Raw genomic sequence first — 26,994 nt, forward strand, 5'->3', positions numbered from 1 at the left:
AAGCTTTTTACTTACAACTTTGTTTCAATTCAGAAATGTCAAAGGGTAAGTAAATTCTGAATGAATACCTCTGCAGCAGCTTACCTTCCTATTTTCAAGATTAGTCTTAAAACATTATAACATTAAATTCAAACAACACTCAGCATTCCATTCACACTTACTCCAGTTCACCTCCATGTTGGAGCAGCAAAGTCTCAGGTTTGGTGACTGATATAGTTTAACATAGTGGTCACAGGTGATAAAACTAAAAAGTGCCATTTTCATCAAGAGGAAATGAAGTAGGCAACACTTGATTTCTACATTCTCCATAAGGATCACATGGAGAAATACAGCTCATTCGTTCAGAGCTGGCAAGTGTAAAGCATCAGGACACAGCCTAGAGGTAAGAGCACTCTTTAGTAAGCATACAGGTTGGTTACATTAATTAATGATTATAGTACAGCACCGGAGTGGTTTGTATGTTGTGCGAATACAGACCCGGAGACTGTATTTTACAGTATTGTTGGCTGACATGGAAGCTGTAAATAATGCCTTATTTTATATCCTTACAAAAAGGATTAAGGAGCCTTTTGATTAGGTAGCGAGCTAAAGCTTCAGAGTTAAGAAAGCTCAGACTGGAGTTCAGCTACAAGTTTTTTCAGTAAAATTTTAAAAATAGACAACTCAAACAATGGGCCAGAGAATGCTGATTTTTAAGCAGATTAAAACTTTTATGAAGCCTTTTTACTTTATGAAATTGTGGAATTTCATAAACACAAAAGTAGAAAGCCTCATCATTTGAAAAGTTGTGTTTAAAAATTCAAGTAGGAATACTTAAGTGAAACAGTATCACTAAATTTAATATCTATATTTACTTTACTCTCTAGAAAGGTTAAAGAATTTCTACCATGTTTTAAGACTCCTTAAATGTTAAAAAAATCCTACAAATATGAGGAGCAAATCCTTACATAGCTTGCAGTTATCTATGTGATGACTAATTTGCCTAATAAGCTTCCAAAAAAAAAATAGGTAGGCAGCCTTTCTTCAGTCACACAGCTACCCCTTTTAGGAAGTTACAGAAGTTCTGCAAGAGTCATCATAAACAGTGTAGATTTATCAACATGCAAAACACAAGGGAACTTGAAGAATACAAGCAACTGCATCATAGTTGTAAAATGTTTCTTGTAAGAAAGAGCCATCTGACTAAATCACTCAGATAATCAGAGCTGATTAGGTTTAAACATTTCTGCACAGTAATTTCCAAATAATAATAATAAAAAACTTCAAGTTAGGTTTACTTCGTAACTTCCAAAGTCAAAAAGTAGCATGTTAATCTATTAAAAAATCTAGCCGTCCAACTACAAGGTTGGAATAAAAGGTTGGAATCAAAATACAACATTTAATTTTTATTTTTCAGCCTCAATTTTATGGTTGGCTTAAATACAAAATGGAAAGTCTTCGAAAACCAAAATATTTTTTCCAATTCCTTTGCCCTAAAATGGTGCTGAATTATCAGCCTTTTCCAAAATAATCTCTATCTACTAAGAAGGATGCACATACATACATTGCAATTTAGAGTATCATAAAAATACACAGGTAAGGAATACTTCAGGAAGCTGGAAATATAGGGAGAATAGAAAGGGAAAATAGAAAGGTTTAAAAAGCAAATTACAATTCAGTCTAGCTGAACCTCCAGGAATAAAGACCACTAAGTTCATGTATGCTCTGTGGTCAATCCTGATGAGTAGCACAGAAAGAGAAGTGCAAATAAATTACTCTTAAATGTAGTTGTTCAGTTTCAACTCAACAAGAAGACTTCACTGATTATACAAATTCTCAATGAAGAAGCAAACATTATAAAGAATTTGATCAAACTTAAAAACGAAAGTTTATCTAAAGTCCACCTATTTAAAGTATGAAAAAAAATCTTTTTAAAAACACAAATATGGTTCATTCAATTCAGAATGACAGTCCCTGCTGTTTCATTTCAACTTGTATCTTGCTGTAATAAATGCAAAACTCACACATTTCTTATCTCTTTACATTTGTCATCTATGTAGCCCTAAGACTGAAAATTTGTCATGAGCTGTCAAAACTCACGTAATATCTCTAGCAGTCCTTTGCCAAGTGTCTCACTGTTTTATACAAAATGCTGAGGAAATTTCTAGCAGATGTGCTAATATCAAAAGAGACCATGGTGTTTCAAATATATTCAAGACAATGAAGAATTCAGTAGTCCACCTCATATACTTCATGCCAGAAAACAGTAATATGGGCTTGGTCGTTTTGATTTTATTCTCTTAATTCTTGACTGGACTGATTTACTGTGAAGCTTCTAGTTAACACCACTGGAACATAAACAAAAAATAGCTATCTCGTCCTAAGAGCATCCCTGCAACTTTAAGTTGGTACTTAAGCATATACACATCACAAACAGATTACGATTAAGCAGACAGTAAAATTCTGCCTGAGGTTTTCTATTGGTCACATTATGATAAGTTACAGACATAGGTGCCTGTTTCTAGACTCCATTACAAAAAGAAGTGTTAAAAGCACTGTCTTTAAATACAGTTAAATATCACGAAAATGAAATAAGGAAGGTAGAAGAAGGAAGGTTTCATCAACCTGAAGAGAAATTTGATGAGCCTAAGCATCTAGGAATAAAGAAACAAATCAGGGAAACAATTCCTTACTCATATGCATTTTAACTATGCAGCTCTAGCAGCATCCATTGTATTCCTAAAAACAAAGTGATTATCTTTTGGGTTGTACACTGAAAACTGAGCAAGACAGATCTTAGAGTTTATGCCGTTTTATAACTTCTTAAACATCAATAAATAAATAAATAAATAAAATTAGCAGTAGAAGTTCCAGGGCTGCAGAAGAGTTTCCAGGCTTTATTGTCAAACCCTAAAAATCAGCAATGCATATTGCTTAGAAATTCCTCACATATGCCTACTGATAACAGATATAAATAATTCTTAGTCATTTTGTATGCAGTATGTGGATCCAAAACTGAGGGGATTTCAGTTTAGAAATGTCAAAGCAGTTTATTAAAAAAAAAAAAAAAACTTTAAATTGCTTAGCTATACATTTCCTGTAAATATCACATAATAAATTACATCCATCAATTGCAAGACCAATAGTTAATTCAGGATCAACATTCATTATAGCTCCAAATTAATAATTCCTTCAAAGGTTATATTCAGATTACTTGAATGCACTGAGTGGAATATAAGTCCTTTCTATTATAGAAAGTTTTAGAAACTAACAAGAGGCTGTTCCGCATTTTGCATGAAAAGCATAGCTACACAGATCAGAGACATAGTTTTCCTTTCTGAACAGACAGAGCCACATGAGTAAAACATCTACTGTTGTCAAACTAGGTGTTTGACAGCATAATGTGGTAGTAGTAACATCCATTTTATGGATGATATTACTACTTATTCTTTCCATTCTGAAAATGCCAAAAGAGGGAGGGGGGAGGGGGAAGAGGGGAAAGAAGACATATACCAGCACATCTCCGGATTAACAGTCAAATGTTTGCAAACAGATATTCCTATCATTAGAGACATGCCAAATCTTTCCGAGTACAAACTGAGCTAAAAAAATGATATAGTACTAATGTGTAAGCAAATGCAATATAAGGCTTTCTCTGATTGCGTATTATGCCGAGATTTAATGCTGAAGGTAAAATGATGTAATTGAACTACTGTAATACTACCATTACTGTGTGCCCAGTAAAAATTAAATTTATAAAAACCTACAAACTTTAGCAAACTGGCAAAAAAATATCATTTTCTTTCTCATCTATTAAAAATAGATACACACAATGCAAAGGGGAATATGCACATATGAAAATAAAATCCGGAAAGTTGCTTTGCATCTAATCTAAAAAAATTTTGAGGAAAACAGTGACAGATATTAAAAAATAATATTCCCCAAAATAAAGTCAAGAAAGAAAATGAACATCAGCTTTGGGAAGCCAAAGCCATGAGAAAGCAACACCCCGTTAAGAAATTCACATGACAGTTAATATATTGACTCTCCTGATAATATCAAGGATCTCACAGCTGCAGAGAGTCAATATTTCAGGTAAACCTCTGACTTCCAGAAGTTGTTATGAATCTGAAATTTACCTTCTGATGGAAGAATTGGAGTAAACTTCTTACAGTCTTGTCCGAAGTGACCAGAAGTTTGTTACTTAACTATTTTTGATTGCCTGCTCTTTAATCTCTCTGCCTCTTTTCAGGCCCCACCAAGGTGGGTAAGGAAAAGTTCCTTTATTAGGAACTGCACTACCCCAGGAGGGCCCCACATCACATAACTGCCACAACTCCTAATTTCTCCAACTCCTCCAGGGGCAGACTTGGAGCAGGGGAAAGAATCTTCTCAAAAAGCAAGAGACAGATTGTCAGCTTAACGCATCCCCAGATGATGGCCTCTTGCAGCTATGTCTTCACTCCTTCCTCCACAGTTCTGAAGTGGTTCAGTCATCTATCTTCTATAAAACACCAAGAATATGACTCTACAGGGGTAAATTCACCAGTACCACGTTCCAAAAGTTTACCAGCAACGATCACTTCTGCTGCAGGAATTTCTACAAATAAAAACACCTACCACAATGGCAATACCTTTCTTTATTTCCAGTGGACACCAATAGATACTCTTTTTATGCTTTGCTATTGACAGATTTAATTAACTAAAGTTACTGATAGATTTAAGAGGAACAAAAGTTCCACCTAACCTTTGCCTGTATCATCCATTTCCAACAAGAGGTGGGAAGAAAACAGTACAAATAAAGCCAGGAGAGAAGGGTTTAAAGGAAAAGCTGTTCATACTGAATCAAATGGAGCACCTTATCTACTTTTGTGAATGTGTGTACTCAATCAATCTTCAGTTAGCCAACTGGGTGAAAATGTAGGAGTTGCACTGGCTCATTCTAAAGCAAGTTTCTAAGCAGTCTGAACTTTATCTTCAATAGCCATTTTAGCTACAAATGCAAACTAAACTTTACTAGTAATGATTACAGTGCCTAACAAAACATTGCCTCACTAGTTTAACTTGCCATCTATCAGAAAGGAGAAAGATACCTTCAGAACTAGAAATGAAGCTGAAAAATCAAAGGCATGTAGTTTACACTAAGTTTCAAGTTTAGTTACTCTAAAAAAATAAACACTGTTCTTTACTGAGCAGCTTTGTGAACTCCACTGCTTCTTAACTCTCAAAAGTACTTAGTATAATTAGAATCAATTGTATGAATTAGCAGCTGAGATCACAGCTGTGCCAAGAGCTTACTGCTACTTTAAAACATTCCTTGAAGATGATTCAAACTTCACAGCAGTAATTTTACTCTTATGTACAGATAAACAATAAGCTTACTTCTTATATTTCAATGTTCTCGATATAGGCTCTTGGGAGAGGATAAAAACATTCTTGCTTCTTGTCCGAAAAAGATTTTTTCCCCCTTTGTTTTAATTGTGTATCTTTTTTCAGAGTTAAAAGAAAATAGAAATGTAAAGCAACTTAATGCAAGTGCTTATTCACTCTCACAACGTTGGAAAGGAAGAACCATTTATGCAGGCATAATAGAAAACCTGTTACTAAGAGTAAAGGTAACTTGCTGGTGCCTTTGATTTTTGACATTTCTAAAACAATTATAATTTAATTCCTTTAAGAACATAACATGAGAAGCATTTGCTAAAATACTGTCTTAGTAAATAGCTTTGGATTCCAATATATGATTTAATAAGGAACAAGGAGAGTTGTTTTAAGATTGAAACGCATGCTACAAAATAAAACAATGTTACCAAAGCCACAGAAAAGATGGAATGTATTTTATATAAAGTCTTTAAAAACAGAAAGATGAAATAAAATATGAGTTTTCTTAAAAAAAAAAAAAAAGAAGAAGAAGAAGAAGAGTTTCTGGGGTCAGAACACAGCATTGCATACTTTTCCTTGTAATAGACCAGAAACTGAAAGACATCCCCTTAATAGTTAGGCACTGGTGAAACCAAACCCACCTGACTGGAGATGTCCATTGCGGCATGCCAGGTTAGTACTGTCATTATAGACCTCCATTTGCGGCTTGGAAATTTGCAAAACTGCCTGCAGCTTCTCTATGCAGTAGACAGAAGGGGGGAGGGAAAAGGACAAATAAACAAATAAAAAACAAAAATGAACCAAGAAAGTTTATGTACCTTTAACACTCAAAAGTCTACTTTGGCTTTAATCTACATGATATAGGGTTAAAGATAAAAGGAATATTTCTATCTAATCTACATCTTTAAGAAACTTATAAGAAAATTCTACAAGTATATACATGACTAAACAGCTTTAAAGCTAGCCATTTATGACAGTTAGTTAAAACAATTTTTCCAGTCTCGTGATTGCAGTTATTTCCTAAAAGCAATGGACAAGATTAATTCAGTGCAATTAGAAGGTTTGTGTAGATAATTCATATCTCAAAGTCCTCCATGAGGTGTAACTTTTGACCAACAGCAGGTATTTTACAGACACCTCATCTACTCAAGCAAGACCTCACTTAGACATTAGCGAGATGCCTTTCAAAAAAAAAAAATCAATATTTCTAAATACTATTTCCTAGAAAGTAAGTCTACAAAATTGTCATGCAAACTGTGTTCTCTAAAAGATTAACTTGGTAGCATCTCAATACAAAATTTATAAGATTAAAAATGAAGGAGAAAGAAATCAACTTTAAGAAGTTATGTTAAACTAGCAAAAACACAAATCAGAGAGAAGTAAGGCCTCAAACCATAAAAAAAAAAAGAATTAAGTCTCAGAATTATTTATTCTCTACTGTTCATAGTAGTTGAAAACCTCTAGGCCTCACTTTTGAGGCCCTTTACAACCTCTCCCATCTTCATTTTCCTCCCACCCCCTCCAATATAAATCTACCTTTTCTAAGGAAGTAAGCTGTATGTTGTCACACTTGCCTCAATTTTTTTAATAACAGTAACCAAGAAGCTGCAGGGGAACAGGTGACCAAGCAGAGGAGGGACCATCTCTGGCAACATAAAAGCACATACTGCAAGAAAAGCTTAATTCTCCTTAAAATCTAGATAAGTCCACATATACCTCGACTTAAGCAAAGAGCACCATTCAGAGCTTACAGATCAGACAACCATTAAGCTTAAAATACTTCATTAGTTCCATTTATTTAGCATGTTACAATTCTTTTTCTCATCTTCCTGCTTCATTTCTTTCCTCCACCTGCTCTTGAACACTCATAGCTTAGCTTCCCCCAAAAGTGTTTTCACACCTTGTGCTTTAAATGATGATTTAATAATGTCCAAACTGAACTAGATGCAGTTTAGAGTGAAAACTAACTAGGCAAACATGACAATCTGAAGTTCAATTAGCATGTGTGCACCCTAGACTATCTTAGTTTTAAACTGAACACAGTAAAATTAAAAATCAGACTCACGCAAGAGTAGTCTGCGAACAAGCACTAGTTCTGCAAATTTATGTTTAAGAAAAGTCCCGTTAGTATGACCGCCCATAAGAATAACACCAAAGCACTGCTGCAGGTGGTGGCAGAACATTCCAGTCCCTGCCCAGTGCATGCAGCTTGAAAGGAAACTACACAGAGAAGCTCAGGAAGCAAAATGAATATTCAAAGACTTGATAAAACACTACATAATCTGTTAGATTTTGGATAGCCTTTCTGAATTTTACAAAAAACTCTAGTGTCATCAGTAAATAGGCTTGGGTGGAATTCTAGAAATGCTATTTGCTTCAATACTACAGATTGAGTCTAAGGTTTTACCAAAATGATCAATTCTTATAATTCCATGACAGTTCCACATACTCAGGACCTCCAAAACTGCAGAGAAATCCATATATCTCTGTGTAATGCAACTGTTGTCCAGTTTCAATTTACAATGTCCTCCCATCATGTTACATATTAACATGCCATTGTAATATGGCACATAAAATTACATAATGCAAATACATCACTTCTCTTAAGAAGTGTAACTGTACAGTCCTTTGAACTAAAGAAAATAAATCTATTAAATATTATCCCAGGGAATTAACAGGACATCCTATCTCCTTCTATTTAAATTCTTTCATCCTACATCTCCAGGAAAAAAAAAAAGATACAGACTCTCATTCCTTTTTGCTTCATGATGATACAGCATTAACATAAATCTTACAGAAGCTGCAATTACAGAAGCTGCAATTACTGCCACAGTTCACTGAAATTTTAACTTCACCACCAACCTATTGAATAAACACCATGGTAGCTGTCTGCTCATTTAGGTAATACTAGATTTGACTAGAAGGTAACTTGACTTAAAAAAAGTTACCTCTGAACACAAACCTGAAGCAGAACACCACCACCTCCAAGAAAATAGGAGAATTCCAATGTGTGTCCACTGAATCCCCATGCCCCAGCCTAGGCAGAATCATTACCAAAGAGGATACTGGTGAGAGATACTTGAATTGTGTGCGTGTAAGCCTCTTTCAACCAAAATACTGAAGCTACATGTAGGAATGGAAAGGCACTTGTGCTGACAAAAAAAATCTACCCACCTACAGAAAGTGCCTGTGAAATGGGAAAACTCAGATTGTAATAGAACCTACATAGTATTAGAACAAAAAAGCATTGCACTGGACATTGCTTGAGGTTTTATGTTTTGACTGTATTAAAAAGAAAGAAAAAGAAAAGGATCTCCTGTGATTCTAAATACCCCAAATACGATGGTTCTCACGAGTGATCAATTATCCATGCCATCACTGCGGAGATCAGGTGTATAAAGACCACCAGAGCAGGATTTATCCCCTCATCTGAATAACTGTGCACAGCTAACACTCCCTAAATCTCAGGACATCCATCCCTTACCAAAATAGGGGCATTGCCAATTCAGAATAGCAGAATTTCAAAACCCCTGGATAGCTAGCGTAACTCAGTATTGTCACTGGACTGCCAAAATGATCAAGTCAGCTTGAGGTGCTCTGAAGCATATCTGGAATAACTTCAGCTTCCAAGTAATGTCACAGTAAACTTTAAATAGAATACAATACAGCAATTTAGACTCAAGATGAAAACAGGGATCAAAATAGCAAAGTCAATATTCAAGGTAAGTAGCTGTATCTTCCTGGTCAAAAATTAAAAGGCAACACCTCCAAGTGCTCAGTACTTTTAAGGAATAGTTATAATTCATGCAATTTAATTTTCATTTTCTACTTATTACCAACGTTACTTGCTTGACTGGATGGAATTTCAGTTAGGCAATCTGCAGTCATGTATTAGCCTAACAAACAGGATGAAGTATTAGATATTATTACCTATTTTAAGTCCATTTTATCTCACAATGAATGACTTACCTATTTTCCCTTAGAAATGGGGAAATACCACAGGGTAATAAGAACACCTCTTCTCTCTCCAAAACCTTATTCCTTGACATCAAGAGTTGGATTCAGAGGCAAACTATTTTAAAAATTTGCAGCCACTTCAAAAGCCTCAGATTTAGTTGATCTAGAAAAGTATCTATATGCCACTTAAACTCCAACTATCTCTGTTACTACAGGTCACAAGTTAAGAGCCATCTTTAAAATCGCAGAACATGCAATACAACTCTGAATTACCTAAAATTTCCAAAGGATCTGTATAAAATGACATGTGAAGTAACAAAAAAAGGTGCTTTAAATGGTTTAAAGTGGGCTGTATGGTTTCACAAACATTGCTCAAATAGATTCATAACAATTCAAGCTTGCAGGGATTAAGTCAATTTAACATTTCTCTGAAGAACCTCATTATCTTTCATAAAGAGAAAGTATGTATTTCACTTGCTCCTTCCTATCCTGATTTTGCTCTCAATTACATCATTTGAGGCAGATTCTTACTGGTAAGTTGAACAAAAACCTAGAATAAAGGTTAGAGAATAACCTGTATTCTAAAGTATTAAATTCACATAGTTTCTAATGTCACTTCAATTACTTCAAAGTTCAAAAAATATATTGGACACCAACTGATTACACAATAAACACTACTCTATCCATTCACGTTTCAACTTGAACTCTGAATGATGAGGACAAATACCATATGATCACGCATTACAGTATTAAAGTGGAATGTACTAGCTTGATTTCAACTTTAGTGCTTCTGCAGTTTTCACCCTTTTTATCTTCTCAATCAGTACATAGCAGGTAAACAACTCATCCACAAGTGCTACTACAACGAGACAAAGGTGAAGCACTACCCACAAAATTACTATAGACATTGCTATTACAAGGCCTTTAGAGAACAGTAACATTGAAAAAAAAATCCTAGTTACTTGTTATAATTAGAACGTCAACAACAGGCCATATCTTGTCAATGACAGCATGTAATCACTTTCGTTCTTCAGTTTAGATACCCTCTGGGAGTCAGCCCAGACCATAGCAAGCAGAAAAATATCGTCTCTCAAAATACTGAGATTCTACCACAAAGAAGCTATACTAAAAGATAGAGGCTGGAAGCCTGTTCCACCCCACGTTCCCTTCACATGCTAACAAAAATAGCTAAGGACATGAAGAACTTCAGGAAAACCAAAGGGATTCACTTTCTCACAGCCATCATAACTTCCCTGTCAATCACTGATTAAGACCTAAGAATCACTAGGCATAACAGGGGAAACAAATGTCAGTTTTCCTGACTGCTTTATACGATCCTAGGGTGAACTTAGTAGCACTCTAAATACAATGCAAGATTGAAGCAGCACATACAGAAGTTAAAATAAAACAAAGCAAGCAAACAAAAAGCCACCTCAAAAAGCCCACAGCTTTGTGTCGTGCATTCTAACCTGAGAACTTTAGAACTGTTTCCAGCTCAGTCATCAAAGTGGACACAAGGCTATTTATTGCTCTTTGGGGGAGAACCAACACATGTACTTGGAGTTTATCATGCCCAGTAAAATGCTTTCCCCAAGTTCCCTGTTTTAAGGGCATTAAGAACTCTCATAAAAAAAATAATTTTGATAGAGTTAAAACTACACAACATTACGCTTCTGAAAAGAAGTCATCTTACCTGCTAGTCTTAAAATAGAACATGACTAGATAAAGACTGCAAGAATTCGGATTTCACAATCTTATGGTCTACATAATGTTGAGCAACTGTTACAATACATGCCAATAACCAAGACATTTGTTAGCAGAATTAACAGTAAATAATTACACTTACAATAGGCACACTTATGATGCATTGCTGATGGTTAACACTTAAGTTGTACTACAATTAACACAGAAATTCTAAATTAATTCCAACATAGACAAGGCTACCTCAGTTTGCTAAGTCAAGCATGCTACAATATACAGACTTCTCAGTTACTTTTACAACAACTTTTTCAAGACACAGGGAAGTGAATCATGAAATTCTGGCTTCAAAAGCCAACAGCAACATTGAAAAATATTACACACTGCTATAACCAAACTTAACAGACCCTACACAGACAGCGATTCCTTCCCTTTGAAAATTGCAAAGTAATATTTTGAAAGAATGTATTATGTGAAGTCGTGCAAATAATGACAAACTTTCCAAAGTCATGAATAGTAACTGGTACCTAAAAGCTGCAAGCGATCCTTGGCCATTGCCAAATTTGTCATCATTTTAGACTGCAGACGTCGAGCCCGTTCACACTGATCACCTTACAAAGAAAAATCAATATTAAATCAGAATTTGGCAAATTAAAATTTCAGAGTGCTAGAATACCATCATCCAGCCTTCCCTCCTCTTCCTCCCACCCCTTATCTACCCTCATCACCAAGGAACTTCATTGCAAAAAAAAAAAAATCCTAAGGCTTTCTATTTAATCAAGATTATGAAATTAGCTGTCACTATTTGCTTTAAAACATTGACTGTATAGACCAAGCAATTTGAGCAATGCGTTGTTTTGCATATCCTCCAATATCTCCTGCTAGCCTAATACCTACTCTTTTTTTTTTTTTTTTTTTGCATTTTTGTAAACAGTTGTCAAGTAAGAGAGACTTTTTAAAAGCTTGAAAAGTGAGTGAGAGGCAAGTACAGTTCAGAAAATTTACTTCAGCAAAATTAATAGATTTAAATTCAGTTGACTGTGTCCCTTTATATTTCAAAATATGTAGAATTATAGACAGTAATATTACTTCCTACAAACAATGTCTGTGCAAGTCAAACTTTGTTTTTTAAATATGCTCATTCAGACAGGCTGTTGTTATAGAAGTAACATGTCAATATATACTATCCATAAAATTTTCAAAACATAGTAGAGAAACAAAATATCAACCTGGAAAAGAAATTCCAGGTGTAAGGTTTGGGGGATTTTTATTTTTATTTTTTTGTAAAAATGTTTTGAGGACAGAGATTCTCTGTAACCCCTTCACTACAAAAGTTTCTCCACAGTACGTATCTGCTTCTACACTAGAGCTTAAAATGCTTCCCTATAAAATAGGCAGCTTTTTTCTTTTGTTGGAAGTATTCATATATTTTGGCATAAGCTATTCTGAAACAATACTAGATGACTCCAAAAGTTTTTGTTTGTTTGTTCATACTGAAGGGTATACAAAATTCTGCAGCTGCAAGGACACAAACTAATCCATGACTCAACTTTAGCAAATCAAACTGGAACTTGCATAATGGGAATGCCAAAATACTAAGAAGTTAGCTAGCTTACTGAGAAACTTTCACAAACCGCTTATGATTTTGGAGAGCCTGAAAATATTTGAAGCAAGACTTGTAAATGCTACCACTTTCAACATTAAAGTAGAACAAAGAAATGGACCAGTGCCTACCTACAGCTCAAACAAGAATGAGAACCACACCACATATTCAGGACTACTGATTCCTCACTTCAAGAAAGCCATAAACCAGTATCGATCAATACGGTAAATCTTTTCCACAACACTCAAAACTGGCTTACCTTGACCAATAACTACGACAGCTATTCCTTTTTCCAGTTCTTCAATTCCCTTCTTATACCATTCAACAGCTTGTTCCTTTTGTCCTGCTTAAAAAGGAAGTGAACCCATTATTTTCTGTAATGAATTAATGTTTAGGAATGGCTCCGTATAACACCGCATACAACAAGTAAGAGGATGGAACATATATTTGCACAAAACTATGATTTAAAGAAACACTTAAAGGGACACTGTCAACTTAATTTCTACTCAGTTTCAAATAAGCTCTTCCATGAAAAATAACTATTACACCAGCCTCAAATCACTTTTGCCTGTTTTAAGAATACTTCTCCAACCACCCTGAAGAGATCACTTCCCTTAGAAAGCTCTAAACTACACAGATTCTCAGTAGAAAAATGGAAATCAACCATTTTTCTTTTAGCATACCAAATCAAAATATTCCTCTGAATCTTCCAATAACATCCAATACTGATGTAACACTAGGAACATGGCAATTCAAGAAAAAAAGCAATGTGTCTAAGATGCTGCATGAGTGCAATGAGAGACATCTTTTCCTCTAACAATCAACTTCTGCAGTGTTCCATCTTTAGCTAACTTTTGTATGGTATCAGCTTGTTTTTCATAGGTATATTTCCCTGATTGTTCATCATATCATGAATCTTCAGTATTGCAGATGTATGTCAACCTTTGCAGGAAGCACAATGCATGCAGAATGGAGAGTACACCACAATGCAAAACTTCATAAATGGACATTACAGCAAATAAAACAATGGACATACCCATACCTACTCTAGACTGTGTGATACCACATTAGCAAATTAAAGATATGGGAAGATACTTAGATCTACGTCATCTCTCTCCCCTTCTGTAGATACTCTGCATCCAGAAGATACTTCATTGCACATTGAAATATACTTTCAAAAAAGTTAGGTATATTACACTAAGAATCCCCTTCCACAGAGGAATATAGAGCAACAGGTATTCTAATTTAAACTGGCAAGCACTAACAAGCTACTATTGTTAAAAGATGCTCAGAACAAGATCTTCAGCTATTGTCAGCCTAGTTTCAGATGAGCAAGTTCCACAAAACTATTTGTAAGTGCCAGTTATGAGCGACTGTTTCTTCTGCATTCAAACCTGTTTGTTAAGGACAGCACTATATAAATGAAATAATGGAAGCTGAGCAACTTTGATCGTCCCCATAGCCTTCTTTTTCTTTAAACTTCACCTCGTCCCTGTCACCTACAGAAACAATTTCAACTTCAGTGCAAGTCTAATACTGCTTACAGCTATTACAAATCAAATTAAAAATGATTCAAGTCAGCTTTGCCTATAGAATTATGAAGAGTAGTTGCAATCATGCCAAACATTTTAATAAAACTCCACTCCCATCTTCTAATTAGTTTTAAAAGCAATACACCAGACCTGTTGGCAAAAACAGTGCTTTCAATGTGCATAAAGTAACTTACTAGTTTTCAGTCTCTAGGAGTTTAAAAATACAAAAAAAGGAAAATCTACACACTCTTCAGAAATCATTGGCTTGCCTTCTCAGAAAAATGAGGTATTAAGCTGGATTTTGAAGATATCAAAAAAGAACATGAGTTTCCATAACAATTTAGGAACATAAAAATTAACATTACAGGTATTATCATAATTACTGAAGCACACAGCTTCCAAAATGGAAAGAACTCCACATAATTAGCAGGATATTAGATACTTCAGAAAAACCAACCATTTTGTATGCTATGCTTAATATATTGCTTTCTATTCAAAATTACTAAAAAAATAAATAACATACATTCAGAGGTATGAATGCATTCTAGTGCTATGACCAAAGAAGAGAAATTAGCTAATAATAAATCTATGAATTAAAATAAAGCTAGTTTCTTCCCAGCAAAATGAATATTACAGTTGCAGGGTTTTAACAACTTTGCCGCTGCCTGTATTAGCAGCAAGGTTCTTTTTTCTTACCACATGTTCACCTTGTATAACTAATGGGACAACTCCAAAAAACAGTAAAAGTAAATAAAATTAAAAAAAAAAGAAATCTCACAAGATGACACAAATCAAGATTTCAAGATTTAACTTTCAAGCACGGCATAACAGACACCTGCTAATTTAAAATTTAGCTATGCCTTAGTGCAATCATCACCACCACTAAGGTCTTAAGCTACCTTGAGCATTGAGTTTTTTTCTCTTTGCTCCTGTAGCCCTTGAACTCTCTTGCATTGTACATCTTTTCTGATCTAACACTGCTGCACATGTTTTTTCCAGAGCTAACCACTGCCACTCCCAAACTGTCAATGCAAAGCTTTATGATGCACTCACCATGTAGTTTCTACAGAAGCTCTATCCCCCGAATCTTTTTAACCTCCTTCTCTAGGATACCACTTCCATTAAAGCTCAATTGAATATTAGGGCATATGTGAGGAAATATACACGTTTACAGGGAAATTTAAAACCCAGCAGAGTCTCAAAAAGCTACCTTTCAAACAGTGACTGAATTGTGCTGCTGCATTTAGACCAAATGGCTAAATCAAACGCGCTAGCGATTGTTCTTATTGTTTTTGTTCGTTTTCGAATCCTCTAGACAAAAAAACCCCTTCATTCCTGCATTTTACTTGGTCAAGCCCCAAACACCCGTCCTAAATCCCACTAATTGCATAGCCATATTTTTAGAAGTAAATGTGCCAGAAAGTTTAAGAAAAAAACAGCATTAAAAAAGCAGCTTCTAAGATAAGAATACTTCTTTCCTTAAATGTCAGATGACGCAACGTGGGCAGACTGTGAGCCAAGCTTCCAGAGGACTCACTGAAACACTTGCATAATTTGTAAGACAGTACACTGAAGGATGCACTTGCATTATTGTTCCGCGCTGACCAGGTGGCCTGGTTAAACTGAAATCTAGTTACACACACACACACGCACACACCCGTCGTTCTTAACCAGTTTACCCAGGCCCGGGAATTAAAATTTTAATCTAGAACTACTGAACTAAAAAACGAAGGCTTGCTTTGCATCCAAAACGCTGCTCGGGCCGCAGCCTTCCCATCAAGCCTGCACTCCGTCTGCTCAAGGAGCGACGCCGGAGACGGGCCCAGCGCCGAGCCAGCGGGAGGGGCGGCCGGGCCATGCGGGAGTCTTTTTAACCCGTGCTTCTTGCAGGGGCGCCCCAAGACACCGGCAGATAAAAGGAAGCGCCCTAGAGCCGGCGAGCAGGCCCCCGCCCGACACGCCGCCGCGGCTCCCCTACCTCTCTCGTCCTCGTCGATGCGCAGCGCCATGGAGATGCACTCGAAGGCCCGCTTGTGGCAGGCCCGCACCGTCTCGGGCGCCCCGCCGGGCTCGGGCGCGTCGCCGGCCGCGGCCCTGCTGCCCTTGGCGGCCATGAGGGCGCCGCGGGAGAGGCGCTCGCAGAGCCAGGCGAAGAGCAGCCCCAGCTGGAAGGCGACGAAGCGGAGCAGGGCGAAGGCGGCGAAGAGCGGGTACGAGAAGTAGTACAGGTTCCGCTTGTGCGGGGACGCCGCCGCCGGCGGCCCGGGGGGAGCCGGCCCGGGCGGCGCGGAGGGGGAGGCCCCGGCGGCCGGGGGCGAGGAGCTGGAGCCGGCTGAGCCCTTCTTTTTCCCTCGGCCGCCCGGAGAATTCATTCACCGCCGTCGCCATAACCCGCTGCCGCTGACTGACAACAAACGGCCATGGCGGCGGCGGCGACGCCCCTTTCGCTCGGCCCCGCGGCGTTGGCTGGGTACGAGCGAACGTAGCCGCCCCCGGCGCCGCTATTGTTGACGCGCCGCGGCGAACGCGACAATAGGAGGCGGGGCCGCCGCCACCACCGCCTACTACAGCTCCCGGCGTGCCCCGCCCCGCCCCGCCCCACGGGCCGGCCGGCCCGCGGGCAGCGCGCGGCGGGCACAGCGCGACGCTTTAGCGCTTCCTTCCGCGCGGCCTGTCGGGAGCCGTGCCCCCTCCCCCTTCCCCCCCCGCGGGGCACACTGGGAAATGTAGGCGCGGCGGCGGGCTCTGCCGTCAGTGAGCCGGGGCGAGCGGGCGGCCGTTAACGGTCACCGCCCAGCGGGGCGTGTGTCCCGTCCTGGGCCAAGCGAGCCCGGAGGGCGTCCCTCGGCGGGGCGGCTCTGCAGCGCTGCGGGGCACGGCGCTTGCCGCTTGAGAGCTCGCCGAGGACGGCGGCCAACTGTTCCAGCACTAATTGAGTCCGTTAGGGTTCAGTGCGGCGGAACGCAATAGGTGGAAACACGATGAATAATTTAAATAATGAATTATTCCAACTGCGCTTGTGAATCACACGGCAGGCAAAATAAAATACAAACAAATCATACAGCTTTCCATTTGCAATCAATTTTAGATTCAGATTAGCAGGGTTCTTTGTAATTTCCTTTTTGTCAAAATTAAAGGCCCCTCAATTAGAGACATGTAATAGCTAGCAGGTTACTTTTTCCATTTTCCTGCCACTGCAGATTTGTCCCCTAGAGAATATCCTGAAGTACTTTTGTCTACTCCAGATTTAAGTAATTCTAATGACAGACTTTGTCCCTTTACATGGAAGAAACTAACACAATTGAACATACATTATAGATAGGACAACTGGAAAAAAAAAATCTTATTCTTGCTCCATCCTCATGACAAATATGAATACCCTGCTGTCACGGTCACCTTCATCAATTATTTACCCAGCTATAATAATTACCTCTCTCAATCTCTCCTGATGGGAGAGAGCCTCCAGCTTTGTACTCCTTTTGTTACCTCAACAGTTGTCAAATATGTTGGTGCTATGAACAAAGACAGACATGTATCTACCAGGATTCTCAAGTTCTGTTCCTAGGTTTGCTACTGATAGCCAGTGCTATAGCAGTTTTTTTTAAAAAAAAAAAAGAAACTTATCACATGCTCAGAGTTCTGCAAATAAAATACTGTGTTACTTCTTTTATATTATCAAATATCACCTTCTCCTTCGCCCTGTAACTCTGTATAGCAATCTAGACTGTCTCAAAAGCATAGAAAGATATTATCAATTCAGTGCATCAGCCAGCTTCCCCATTTTATAGTAAAGTACTGGGAGGGAGGTGAAATTGGTTTTAATTAAAAGGACATGCCAAATTGAAATCACTACTGTCCCAAATGTTTAATCTTCTTTTCCTAATTTATCATTAGCATCACTCTACATTTTTTTCTATTTTGCTTATGCCACATATAGTTGTTTCTAGTAAAGACATCTTCCCCAATATGCTTTTTTTCTTAAATGACGGAAGAGCGGTTTTCTTTTAACTACAAAAATAAGAATTAGTTTTATTACCATATAAAATACAAAATCTTATAACCATATTAAATTTCACGACCCAGAACTGTTATTAGACAAAGACAGTAAAACTGTGACACAAACAATGCAGCACGGTTCATTAAATATTTTTCTTCTGTATTTGAAAAACAGAATGATGTGCTTATTGTAAAAACATGATCAAATATTTTGCAATCTATTCATAAATTAAAGTTAAGAAATATTCAACTGCTGAATATACTTAACTGGCCTTAAAAAATCTGACATAAAGGTCTACTGATGTTGAAATTTAATGAATTTGGAAATAGCAAAGAAATCTAAAACAGTTATAATGTAGCATTCAAAAACGTCATTTGGAATAAACCATGTGACTACAAATTGCTCATTTAGTCCGTACTGTCTGTATTATCTCCCTGCCATTTACAGTATCACACCATGCTAACGAATAGAAAAAGCTAGTGGAGGAATAAATAATTCATTAAGTGAAGAAAAATATTAATGGCATTAAGAAGAGTTCATGGGCATTAAGTTTCAAACAATCCTGACTACTCAAGCTATTCCATTCCTTTAATTGAAAAAAATATATTAAAACATAATATTTGTGAAAAGCATTTGACTATGTTATGGCAATAAAATGTAAAATTATGTAGTAACAAACAATGCACGTATTAGGGGATTAATATCATGCTAAGCCAAAACAGTTTAAAAATAAGACATCAGTCAGGAATTGTGAGGACTTGTTAGTGTTTTTGGTGAGAATCTATAGAATTGATTCAAGACTTGTCACTATGAAATATTTTAGTGATCTGTGAGTCAGTTTAATCACCCTCCCCTGCTGTTTTAAGCTGGCTGTGGTATTCATTGCATCTGTCCATAAACTATTCCACCTGATAACCTGGCATAAAATTGATGCTAAAAAAAATGTAATTTTACTTCTTCTTGAAGACTTATAAAATACAGGACATAAAAACACAGTATCTTAGCAAAACAATTACAAATGTGAGCAGCAAGATCGTAGGAATTAGGAAGAGGCAACTACATTGACTCACAACTTACCTTTTCACAAAATGTAAACCATAGGAAACTCCCAAGACAGTATTCCAGCAAAAACCTAACATAACACAGTATGTATAAATGGGGGATTAGGGTCAAGAGGATTATTCTAGCTCTGTAGCCATTGCTACAGCAAATCCACATATGGCACATATAATTATAGCATTAACATTTTAGAAAACATGATGAAAAATTGGAGGGTAGAAGAGAGACGCAAAACATGACTGAGGGAAACAGTTTTCTCCCTCACCTCTCCACATGAACAATTTATTAGTTTTCCTGTTTTGTATGTCTTAGCAAATGAGTCTCAGCATGTTACCTTCTATGTTTTCCCTTAGCCTCCTTACAGCCCATGACACCAGCTTAGATTGCCAGCACTCTCTATTCAAACTGATGTAAGGCCAGCAGGCTGTTTTCCTACATTTCCAAATTCTTCAGTTGAATAACCAGTCTGGGACTGATAACACCATCCTTGTTAAGCCTGCTTGTCACATTGACAATGCTGTCAATCAGCTCATCTCTAGTTCACTGAAATAACCATACTTCCATCATCACCATTAAGAACCACATGATACTTTTGAGTGTAGTCTAATGAGAACATGTCATTTCCCGTATTTCTAGTATTACTAATCTTTTATCAGCATGAACCACCACTTATGAGCATTGTTGTGTTAGAGTAGCAAAAAGGCAGAAAAAAATATACTTTGTCAAACAAAAAGATGGTTATATAGTTTCTCTAAAAGACTACAAGAACCTAGTTACTTTCTCAAGCCAAAATTAAAAGGTACTGAGGGCCTTTTTAATCTAGTAGCAGAAAAAAATATTACCAGACACAAAAGCTAATTCCTAATGAAAAGAAAAAGCACAAAGAACGAAATCAGGCATATTTTTTCAAAACTAGAGCAATTTATGACAGCACAATCAATCACAGAAGCAGTGGATTTTGCACTTCTTGATATTTTCAAGCCTAGATAGTACGATGGAAATAGATACCTAGATAAAGCTGAGCAGCTCTATTTTTCTTCATACCGAAGACAACTGGGTAAAAATTAACGGCCAGTTGTTTCCCAGCGCGTAAGGCACACAGCCTTGGAAGGTCACTTCACGAACAAACCCGCCTTTCTCGCTCCAGAATTGGTCGCGCAGTTTCTCTATACAAACACCTCGGCGAACCCTCCCGCCGCCAAAGCTCCGGCTGCTGCGGGCCCGCCCTCCGCCTGCCCACGGGGGCACAGGGCAGCTCCCAGCCACAGGTGTTACCGAAATCCCGAACGCTTTATCAAAACGCCCAAATGCAGCCTGAGGAGAGGCTGCCGCGGGCGCCACCATACAGCGCCCAGCCCAGCCCTGCCCTGCCCTGCGTTCGCCGCCATTACCGGAAGCAGCCCCCACCATCCCACCCCCCCTGCGACCCAGCCCTGCTCCCGCCCACCAATAGGACGGACGAAGAGGGCAGAAGCCCCGCCCTCTGGTGGCGTCACTCGCCGGCCCGCTTGAGCTTCCCGCCAATTCCCCCTCCCGCCGCACGATGGCGCCTGAGGACGAGCTGGGTGGTGGAAACTGGTCTCGGCCCCGCGCAGGCGCAGTTCGCCCATGAGCGGGTACGGCGGCAGCGCGACCGTTTCACTTACGACCAAACAGTTCACGACAGCTGCCCCCGTCGTATCGTTGCTGTGTGGAGGCTGCTGGTGCGCCGCGACGGCTCCGGCCCGCAGCCGCCGCAGAGGTCCTGCTGCCTGGACCCACCGGGCGGGTGAGAGCGCGGGGGCGCCGCCTCTCCGCCGCGCGCGGCCCCCGGGCCCGGGGCCGCCCCCCAAGGCCGGGGTGGCCCACGCCGGGCGGTCCGGGGCCTGGGACGGCGGCGCTATGGCGCGGCGGGGGGGAAGAGGAGGGGCGGGTTAAGGCTCCCCGCCTTCCCGCGGGCCCTGCTGGAAACGGGGACGCGTGCGGAGCGCTTTGTTTTGGGGTGATTAACGGAGCATTTTTGAAGCCCTGCACCGTCTGCTCAGCTGAAGCCATAACGCACGCCTTAAGGCACTTCTCTCTGTTGTGTACAGGAGAAGCTTGTAGCGGGTTTGGCAGTGGGGAAGCAAAAAGCAACTCTGTTCTCTACTACTTGTGCCCTAGACACCAAACATGCCCAGAATTTTTTAGTACCTGTCAACTTATACTTGCCTTCATCTGAGGCCACTGACCAGTGATTTCATTGTTTTAAAGATTACTGTATATCCAGCAATTTCCACGTTCCAAATCATGGAGGCAGAACAGATTATGGAAGGTCAGCCACAGGTATTGCAAAACATTTTCAATATGCATCATTTTATGCATTAAAAACAAAAGCAACAAAAAAGGAGACTTTGCTGACTATGTATTATTTTACAGGTTCCAGAAAATCCCCATTCTGAATATGGCCTCACTGAAAATGTAGAGGTAAACAAGACTTTGTTGCTTCATTTACAGTGGAAGGTCATGTTCCTAATCTACGGGAAAAGTGCTGAATCTTGAGTGTAGCTTCAAAAAAATGTAGCCTCCCTCCAAAAAGTTAAATGGAAACAGACCCACCAATATATACGCACTTGTTGCACAATTGTCTGTTAATATTTTCTGTCCCTCTATCACAAATGATAATTAGGTAAATAGTGAACCTTTTAAATGTGATTTTCTTTGGAAGTATCACGTGATTGCTACCTGTTCCATTAAAATATTATTCCACAAAAAGCCAGCAAGACTTTTATTAGAGAGGTGAGTAGGAGAAGCTGATGACATTTATAGAAAATGTATCAAAAGGAGGATTCTTTTCATGTTCATGCAAATATTGGATTATTTTGCATGAAATAGATATCTAATGTTTCTATCTTTATTTGTAATTACTTATGCTGAGAAAGAGTAGTCACAATCTATTCTTTCTGCTGTTGCTAACTGGGTAGGTTAGAATAATGACTGTGATACTTGTTTATTATTCTTCATTAAAGATAGGCCTTCAGTCTCCTTCTATTAAAAACTCCTACTGTGTACACAACAGAAGTACGTTTTGCAGAATCTGTTTCTTAAAAAAAAAAAAAAGGTCTTCCGTGACAGACCTTCTTGGTAATTTCTTCACTAGTGTGCCTTTTGGTTTCCACTAGGGAACCATAATATGTTGGATACATTGGGCACATATTGGTAGATGTATGTGTTGTATTTAGGACATTTGGTTTAGTGACAGTGGTAGGGTATCCTTTTTAACTAATGACATAAGATGATTCAGCACTTTTTAACCAAAAGACACTGGGAAACATTTAATGTATGTTTTCTTATCATATCTAAACATACTTTAATAGAGCATAGTCTCAGAGTATATGACTCCAATAAAGTTCCTTTTGTTGAATTTTCCTTGAATTTCTGCTAGAGGTAACACCCTTGTGCTTTTAAAATTTAGTTTTGGAAGTGGATGCAAGTGCAATTTAATTGGGACTACTCATGTTCATCTTTTCTGTCTTTGTGTACATAGAATTAAACCTGTGAATGTAAAAGCAGAAAGAAAAGTGATAGTGATTGGGTACCTTCTGTTTTAGACAACTTGTAACTTCTAAAATTGTTTGCCCAAAACATAAGAATTTAGCACAAAGCTCCTTTGGTTTAGATTTTTATCCAAGGAAAAATATGTACTTAAAATATATTTTTAAGCTATTACCAATGTTCATTCACTTTTTTTTTAATCCAGAGAATAGTAGAAAATGAGAAAATAAATGCAGAGAAAACATCAAAGCAGAAGGTGGATCTTCAGTCGTTGCCCACACGTGCCTACTTGGATCAGACAGTTGTACCCATCTTACTACAGGGACTTGCTGTTCTTGCAAAAGAGAGGTATGATGCTTAAATGTTCCTTTTATTCTTTAGGAAAGAAAAGTCTCAAATTTGGATAGTATGTCACCTTTTCAGATCTGGCACACCTAACAGTTTTACTAGTTTGATAGTTGTAAGAAAGTAATGTCAAATAGGTTGATAAATTATTATTTTTGAACATGCAATATGTGTTCCTCATTAAGCTGTACACAATGCGATAAGAATTAATGGATTTCTGATCTCATAATGAGATGTGCAGTTGCAAGGCTTTGGAGGGAAACATTTTTTTTTTCTTCATTAATTTTATCACATAATTCACCTTATAAAAACAAGGCAGGAAGTGACTTGTTATGAGGAGTTCTGCTTAATTCCTCTGAGAACAGAAAGACAATCAAGTCTGATGTGCATGTTTTTAGTAGATTAAAGACTTTCTAATGGATGAGGCTGACCCCACAGTGTAAACATGGTAAGAGGTAAACTGATACCTCATCTTTTGAGTAAAGACTTTTTTGCCAAGATGCCTCAAATGTTTATTAGCTGAACCTAGAAGAGTATGTTTCAGGAATAACAAACAGTTGTCCACCTTATCCAAATAAACTTCCGTCTTATTGATGTCTCTGAACTATTGGTCAGTCATCTCCCAGTTTTGCTGAAAGACCATTATCAAAAGGTGGTATGGATGAACGTAATCACATTACAGTACCTGTAACCAGAACAACTATCTACATTGTCTTAACTTGAGAAGGAGCTGTGAATTTGAACTGAATTGTACAGATCAATAATTAGGCAAAAGAGCATTTAGGAAGGCACGCCCTGCCCCTGTACAGTGTACAGATCTTCCATTGACATTTGTGGGAGTTCTGCTGTAGATGTGATGTAATATATGGTCTGAGGTCCACAGCCCAGACCACACTTACATTCTTGCTACTTGTGTTATGAAGAAACTAAACTTTTTTTTTTGTTTTGCATCTTCGTTCACTATGGAAGGAGCTTTTCTTTAAGGAGGCTCATCACAGTAGTCAAATTGGAATATTCGTGGAAAAGGTTGTGGGACGTATAGGAAAAAAATGAACAGTATCAAATTGACTGTTTGGTTGAGAACATTAAAAGAACTCAGAGGTGAAAAAGCTGAACTACCAGCTTTGTTGTATAATGTCCTGCTTAAAATTGGACTAGAAGGTGAATAATGGATGCTGCTTTCTTTATCTAAGGGGTTATGGAGGGGCACAAGTAACAGTCCAGTAAGCCTGGTGACTGTGCCTGGAATTCAGTAGGAATTACGTTGAAGGATAGTGAGCGTATGGATAAATGATGTATTGGGAGGAGTTAACACAACTTTTATTAAGCCTCATAAATCTCTTGGTATTCACTGAAGGAGTTTAACAAGCACACATAAACAGGAATTCAGGTGATACGATTTGTTTAAATTTTCCAAAGGCTTCTGGGACAGTCTTTCACTAAAGGCTTTCAAAGAAATTAAGCTGCTGTGGGATTAAAGAAAAGCCTTTTTATGAGTGAAGAGCTGGTTGGAAGATACAAGGCAGAGGGTAAAAGTAAATGGTGAATTTCCATGGTGAAGTGAGTTCACCACTAGGATCCTGCAAAACATCATTTGTAATGATTTGACAAAGTGGATGACAAAATTATTTGCTAATGATACCATACAATAGTATAGGGCTTTTTAAGTTGATCAGATGTAAATAATTGCACAAAAACTTTATAAACTGAATGTGCAATTAGGAAAGATTAGTTGAGGACATGACAGATAAATACAGATAAACAGAAATAATGCATGCAGGAGGATAATAAATATCTAATGCTATCAATAAGATAATTGAATCTGAGCTAACTATTACCTTGTGAAAAAGATCTTTGAATTGTTCAAATAAATACTTCCATATATATGTCGATGCATTGCTAAGTGAAAAAAAAATGCTATGACTTACAAAGCGAAGAGGCAAAAATGAACATAAGGTCACTATTGTCACTATTTAAATCTATGTTGCAGTTGTGTTTTGAATAGTATATGTAACTCCAATTCCTCTCTAGCGAAAAGGTTGTAGTAGAATATGGAAAGGTGGAAGAGTGACAGGATGATGCAAGGTATGGAATGCCATCCATACGAGGAATGACCAAGTAAACAGTGATAGCTGAATTGGGAAAAGAGACTTCTGAGAAGGAATGTATTAGGAATCTGTCAAATCACAAGTAGCATGAAGACAATGAATTGGGATGGATCGCTCATTATCTCTTCCAATATAGTAGTAAAATGAAACTAGCGGGTAGCAAATTGGTAATGAATAAAAGGAGGTAATTCTTCACAAGTCATAAAAGGTATGGAACATTTTGCCTTAGAAGGTTGAGGATATGCACATTTTATGTAGGCTCATGGGACAACTGGTCAAAGTGGTAGAGGAGAAATCCACCCAGGGCTATTAAAGAATGTAGTTTAGGAAGCTGGTGAACTGTACATGCTTGAAGGCCAAGAGGGTGTTCCAGAGAAGTATCACTGCACACTTCTCTTCTCTGTGCTCCTCATAGGCATCTCTGCTTACCACCAGGACCTCTGATCTGACCCAGTGTGGAATAAGTAAGCTTGTCATTTATTCCATGGACAGAATCTGGATTACTGGGATTCAGGCACTGTAGCTGAAGGAGATTTTTTAAACACTTGCAAAGTAAGGCCAGTGACTCAGAAGGGTTTATTATTGACTGCTTGCTAGTTAACAGTGCTTTTCCCATTTTAAGATTCTGTTGCATTCATTTAAAAAGAACCAGCAGTTTCCAGAAGCTGTGCAAAAAGCTCTAATGCATAAGCTATCCAATAATCATTTGGAGAAAATAAAGCAAGAAAGCTTTATTTTTACTTTACAGCTTATCTTTTACTTTATATAGCACAGGCTAAAGAAATAGGCAAAGGCATAGAATTTCCACTGAGTATTCACTCTAACAAACTACACCCTGGTTCTAGGTATATAACAGTTTTAAGAATTCAGTAACATTGAACCAGTGGTGACTAAGACTACTTATTGAAAACTTACTCATCTGACATAAAACAGGAAATTTACTGGATAAGCTTGCATAATTAGTCACCCCTAGATAAATGCTTATAGACGCTTGAGAGGAGTTATGTTGCTTTTCAGGGAAGGTCTAGTTTTTCAGCCGTGTAACTTTATATAACAAATAGTAACTGCTCTTGATTTTCTTTTTCTTTGCAGACCACCAAATCCTATTGAATTTCTAGCAGCGTATCTTTTAAAAAACAAGTCACAATTTGAGGACCGAAATTAATTCCATAAAAATGAGGACAATTTGGCTGCTATATTGAAATGCTTATTTGCCGCAATTCATTTTCTGCTGTAAAAATCCTTTGGAACCATGATGTTGTCTTTCTTAATCGTACAGTTTCCTTTACTTTTAGATTTATTTAATAAAGAACACTTTACATTTCACTTGCTTGCTTGTTTTAAACTAGCTATTAAGAGACTTTCAAAATAAAGTACTGAAACTGCACTGCTGGATGAAAGTTTGAATAATTCCATGGGGATCTATCACCTGAATACAAGAAACAAAAGGTAACTATCTATTATGGTAACTAAACAGGTGATACAGTAGATAAATGTAATTTGATTTTTCTATAGCACCTTTCTTGTGCAAGGTACTTAAAAATATGAAGGAAAAATAATTAAGAGCAGTTAGAATTTTTTGTCAGGATGGACTGATTGAGAGGAGAGAACTTGCTGCAGAATACCGTGAAATGTTTTTAATTAAAACAGACCATCAGTCACGCTCAGTAGCTGAACAGATCACCTGCAGACAATCTCTAACATTTCTGATTCTTACATTAATGAAGTGTGCTGTTCAGGCATTTATCATTGATCTCTTGTGACTGATACGTTGTTTGAACTGTGCTGGATTTAACTGACATACCATAAGAAGGAACTTAA

General features: G+C 38.0%; 2 protein-coding genes across 5 annotated transcripts in view; one reads left to right on the forward strand and one right to left on the reverse strand.

Annotated features, from left to right (window-relative positions):
* Positions 1-16,616, reverse strand: part of SPAST (spastin) — a 36,929-nt gene extending 20,313 nt beyond the window's left edge. The window contains exons 1-4 of one of the 4 annotated variants that reach the window (XM_085300579.1): positions 16,130-16,616; positions 12,879-12,962; positions 11,544-11,627; positions 6,003-6,098 (exon numbers count right to left, since the gene is read on the reverse strand). In XM_085300579.1, the coding sequence (XP_085156705.1) occupies positions 6,003-6,098; positions 11,544-11,627; positions 12,879-12,962; positions 16,130-16,523 (658 nt within the window). In that variant the 5' untranslated portion in view covers positions 16,524-16,616. Of the gene's footprint in view, positions 1-6,002; positions 6,099-11,543; positions 11,628-12,878; positions 12,966-16,129 lie in introns of all 4 variants that reach the window. The other 3 variants (XM_085300578.1, XM_085300580.1, XM_085300581.1) reach the window with 3 other exon arrangements.
* Positions 16,617-20,826: 4,210 nt separating this feature from the next.
* DPY30 (dpy-30 histone methyltransferase complex regulatory subunit) lies at positions 20,827-26,560 on the forward strand. Its single transcript, XM_085300582.1, has 5 exons — positions 20,827-20,975; positions 21,440-21,511; positions 21,605-21,652; positions 22,926-23,068; positions 26,266-26,560. The coding sequence occupies exons 2-5, from the start codon at positions 21,476-21,478 to the stop codon at positions 26,336-26,338; spliced, it is 300 nt and encodes a 99-aa protein (XP_085156708.1). The 5' UTR covers positions 20,827-20,975; positions 21,440-21,475; the 3' UTR covers positions 26,339-26,560.
* The last annotated feature ends 434 nt before the right edge of the window (positions 26,561-26,994 follow it).

The sequence above is a fragment of the Rhea americana genome, unplaced genomic scaffold (assembly GCF_003343005.1).
Source record: "Rhea americana isolate MKP2758 unplaced genomic scaffold, rheAme1 scaffold_166, whole genome shotgun sequence".
NCBI classification, from domain to species: domain Eukaryota; kingdom Metazoa; phylum Chordata; class Aves; order Rheiformes; family Rheidae; genus Rhea; species Rhea americana.

Excerpts from the sequence above, each read along its gene's own strand:
- DPY30 (XM_085300582.1), top strand. The coding sequence starts at position 21,476 with ATGGAGGCAGAACAGATTATGGAAGGTCAGCCACAG. Across the intron at positions 21,512-21,604 it reads TTATGGAAGGTCAGCCACAG|GTTCCAGAAAATCCCCATTC; the intron begins GTATTGCAAAAC and ends ATTATTTTACAG. Across the intron at positions 21,653-22,925 it reads GCCTCACTGAAAATGTAGAG|AGAATAGTAGAAAATGAGAA; the intron begins GTAAACAAGACT and ends TTTTTAATCCAG.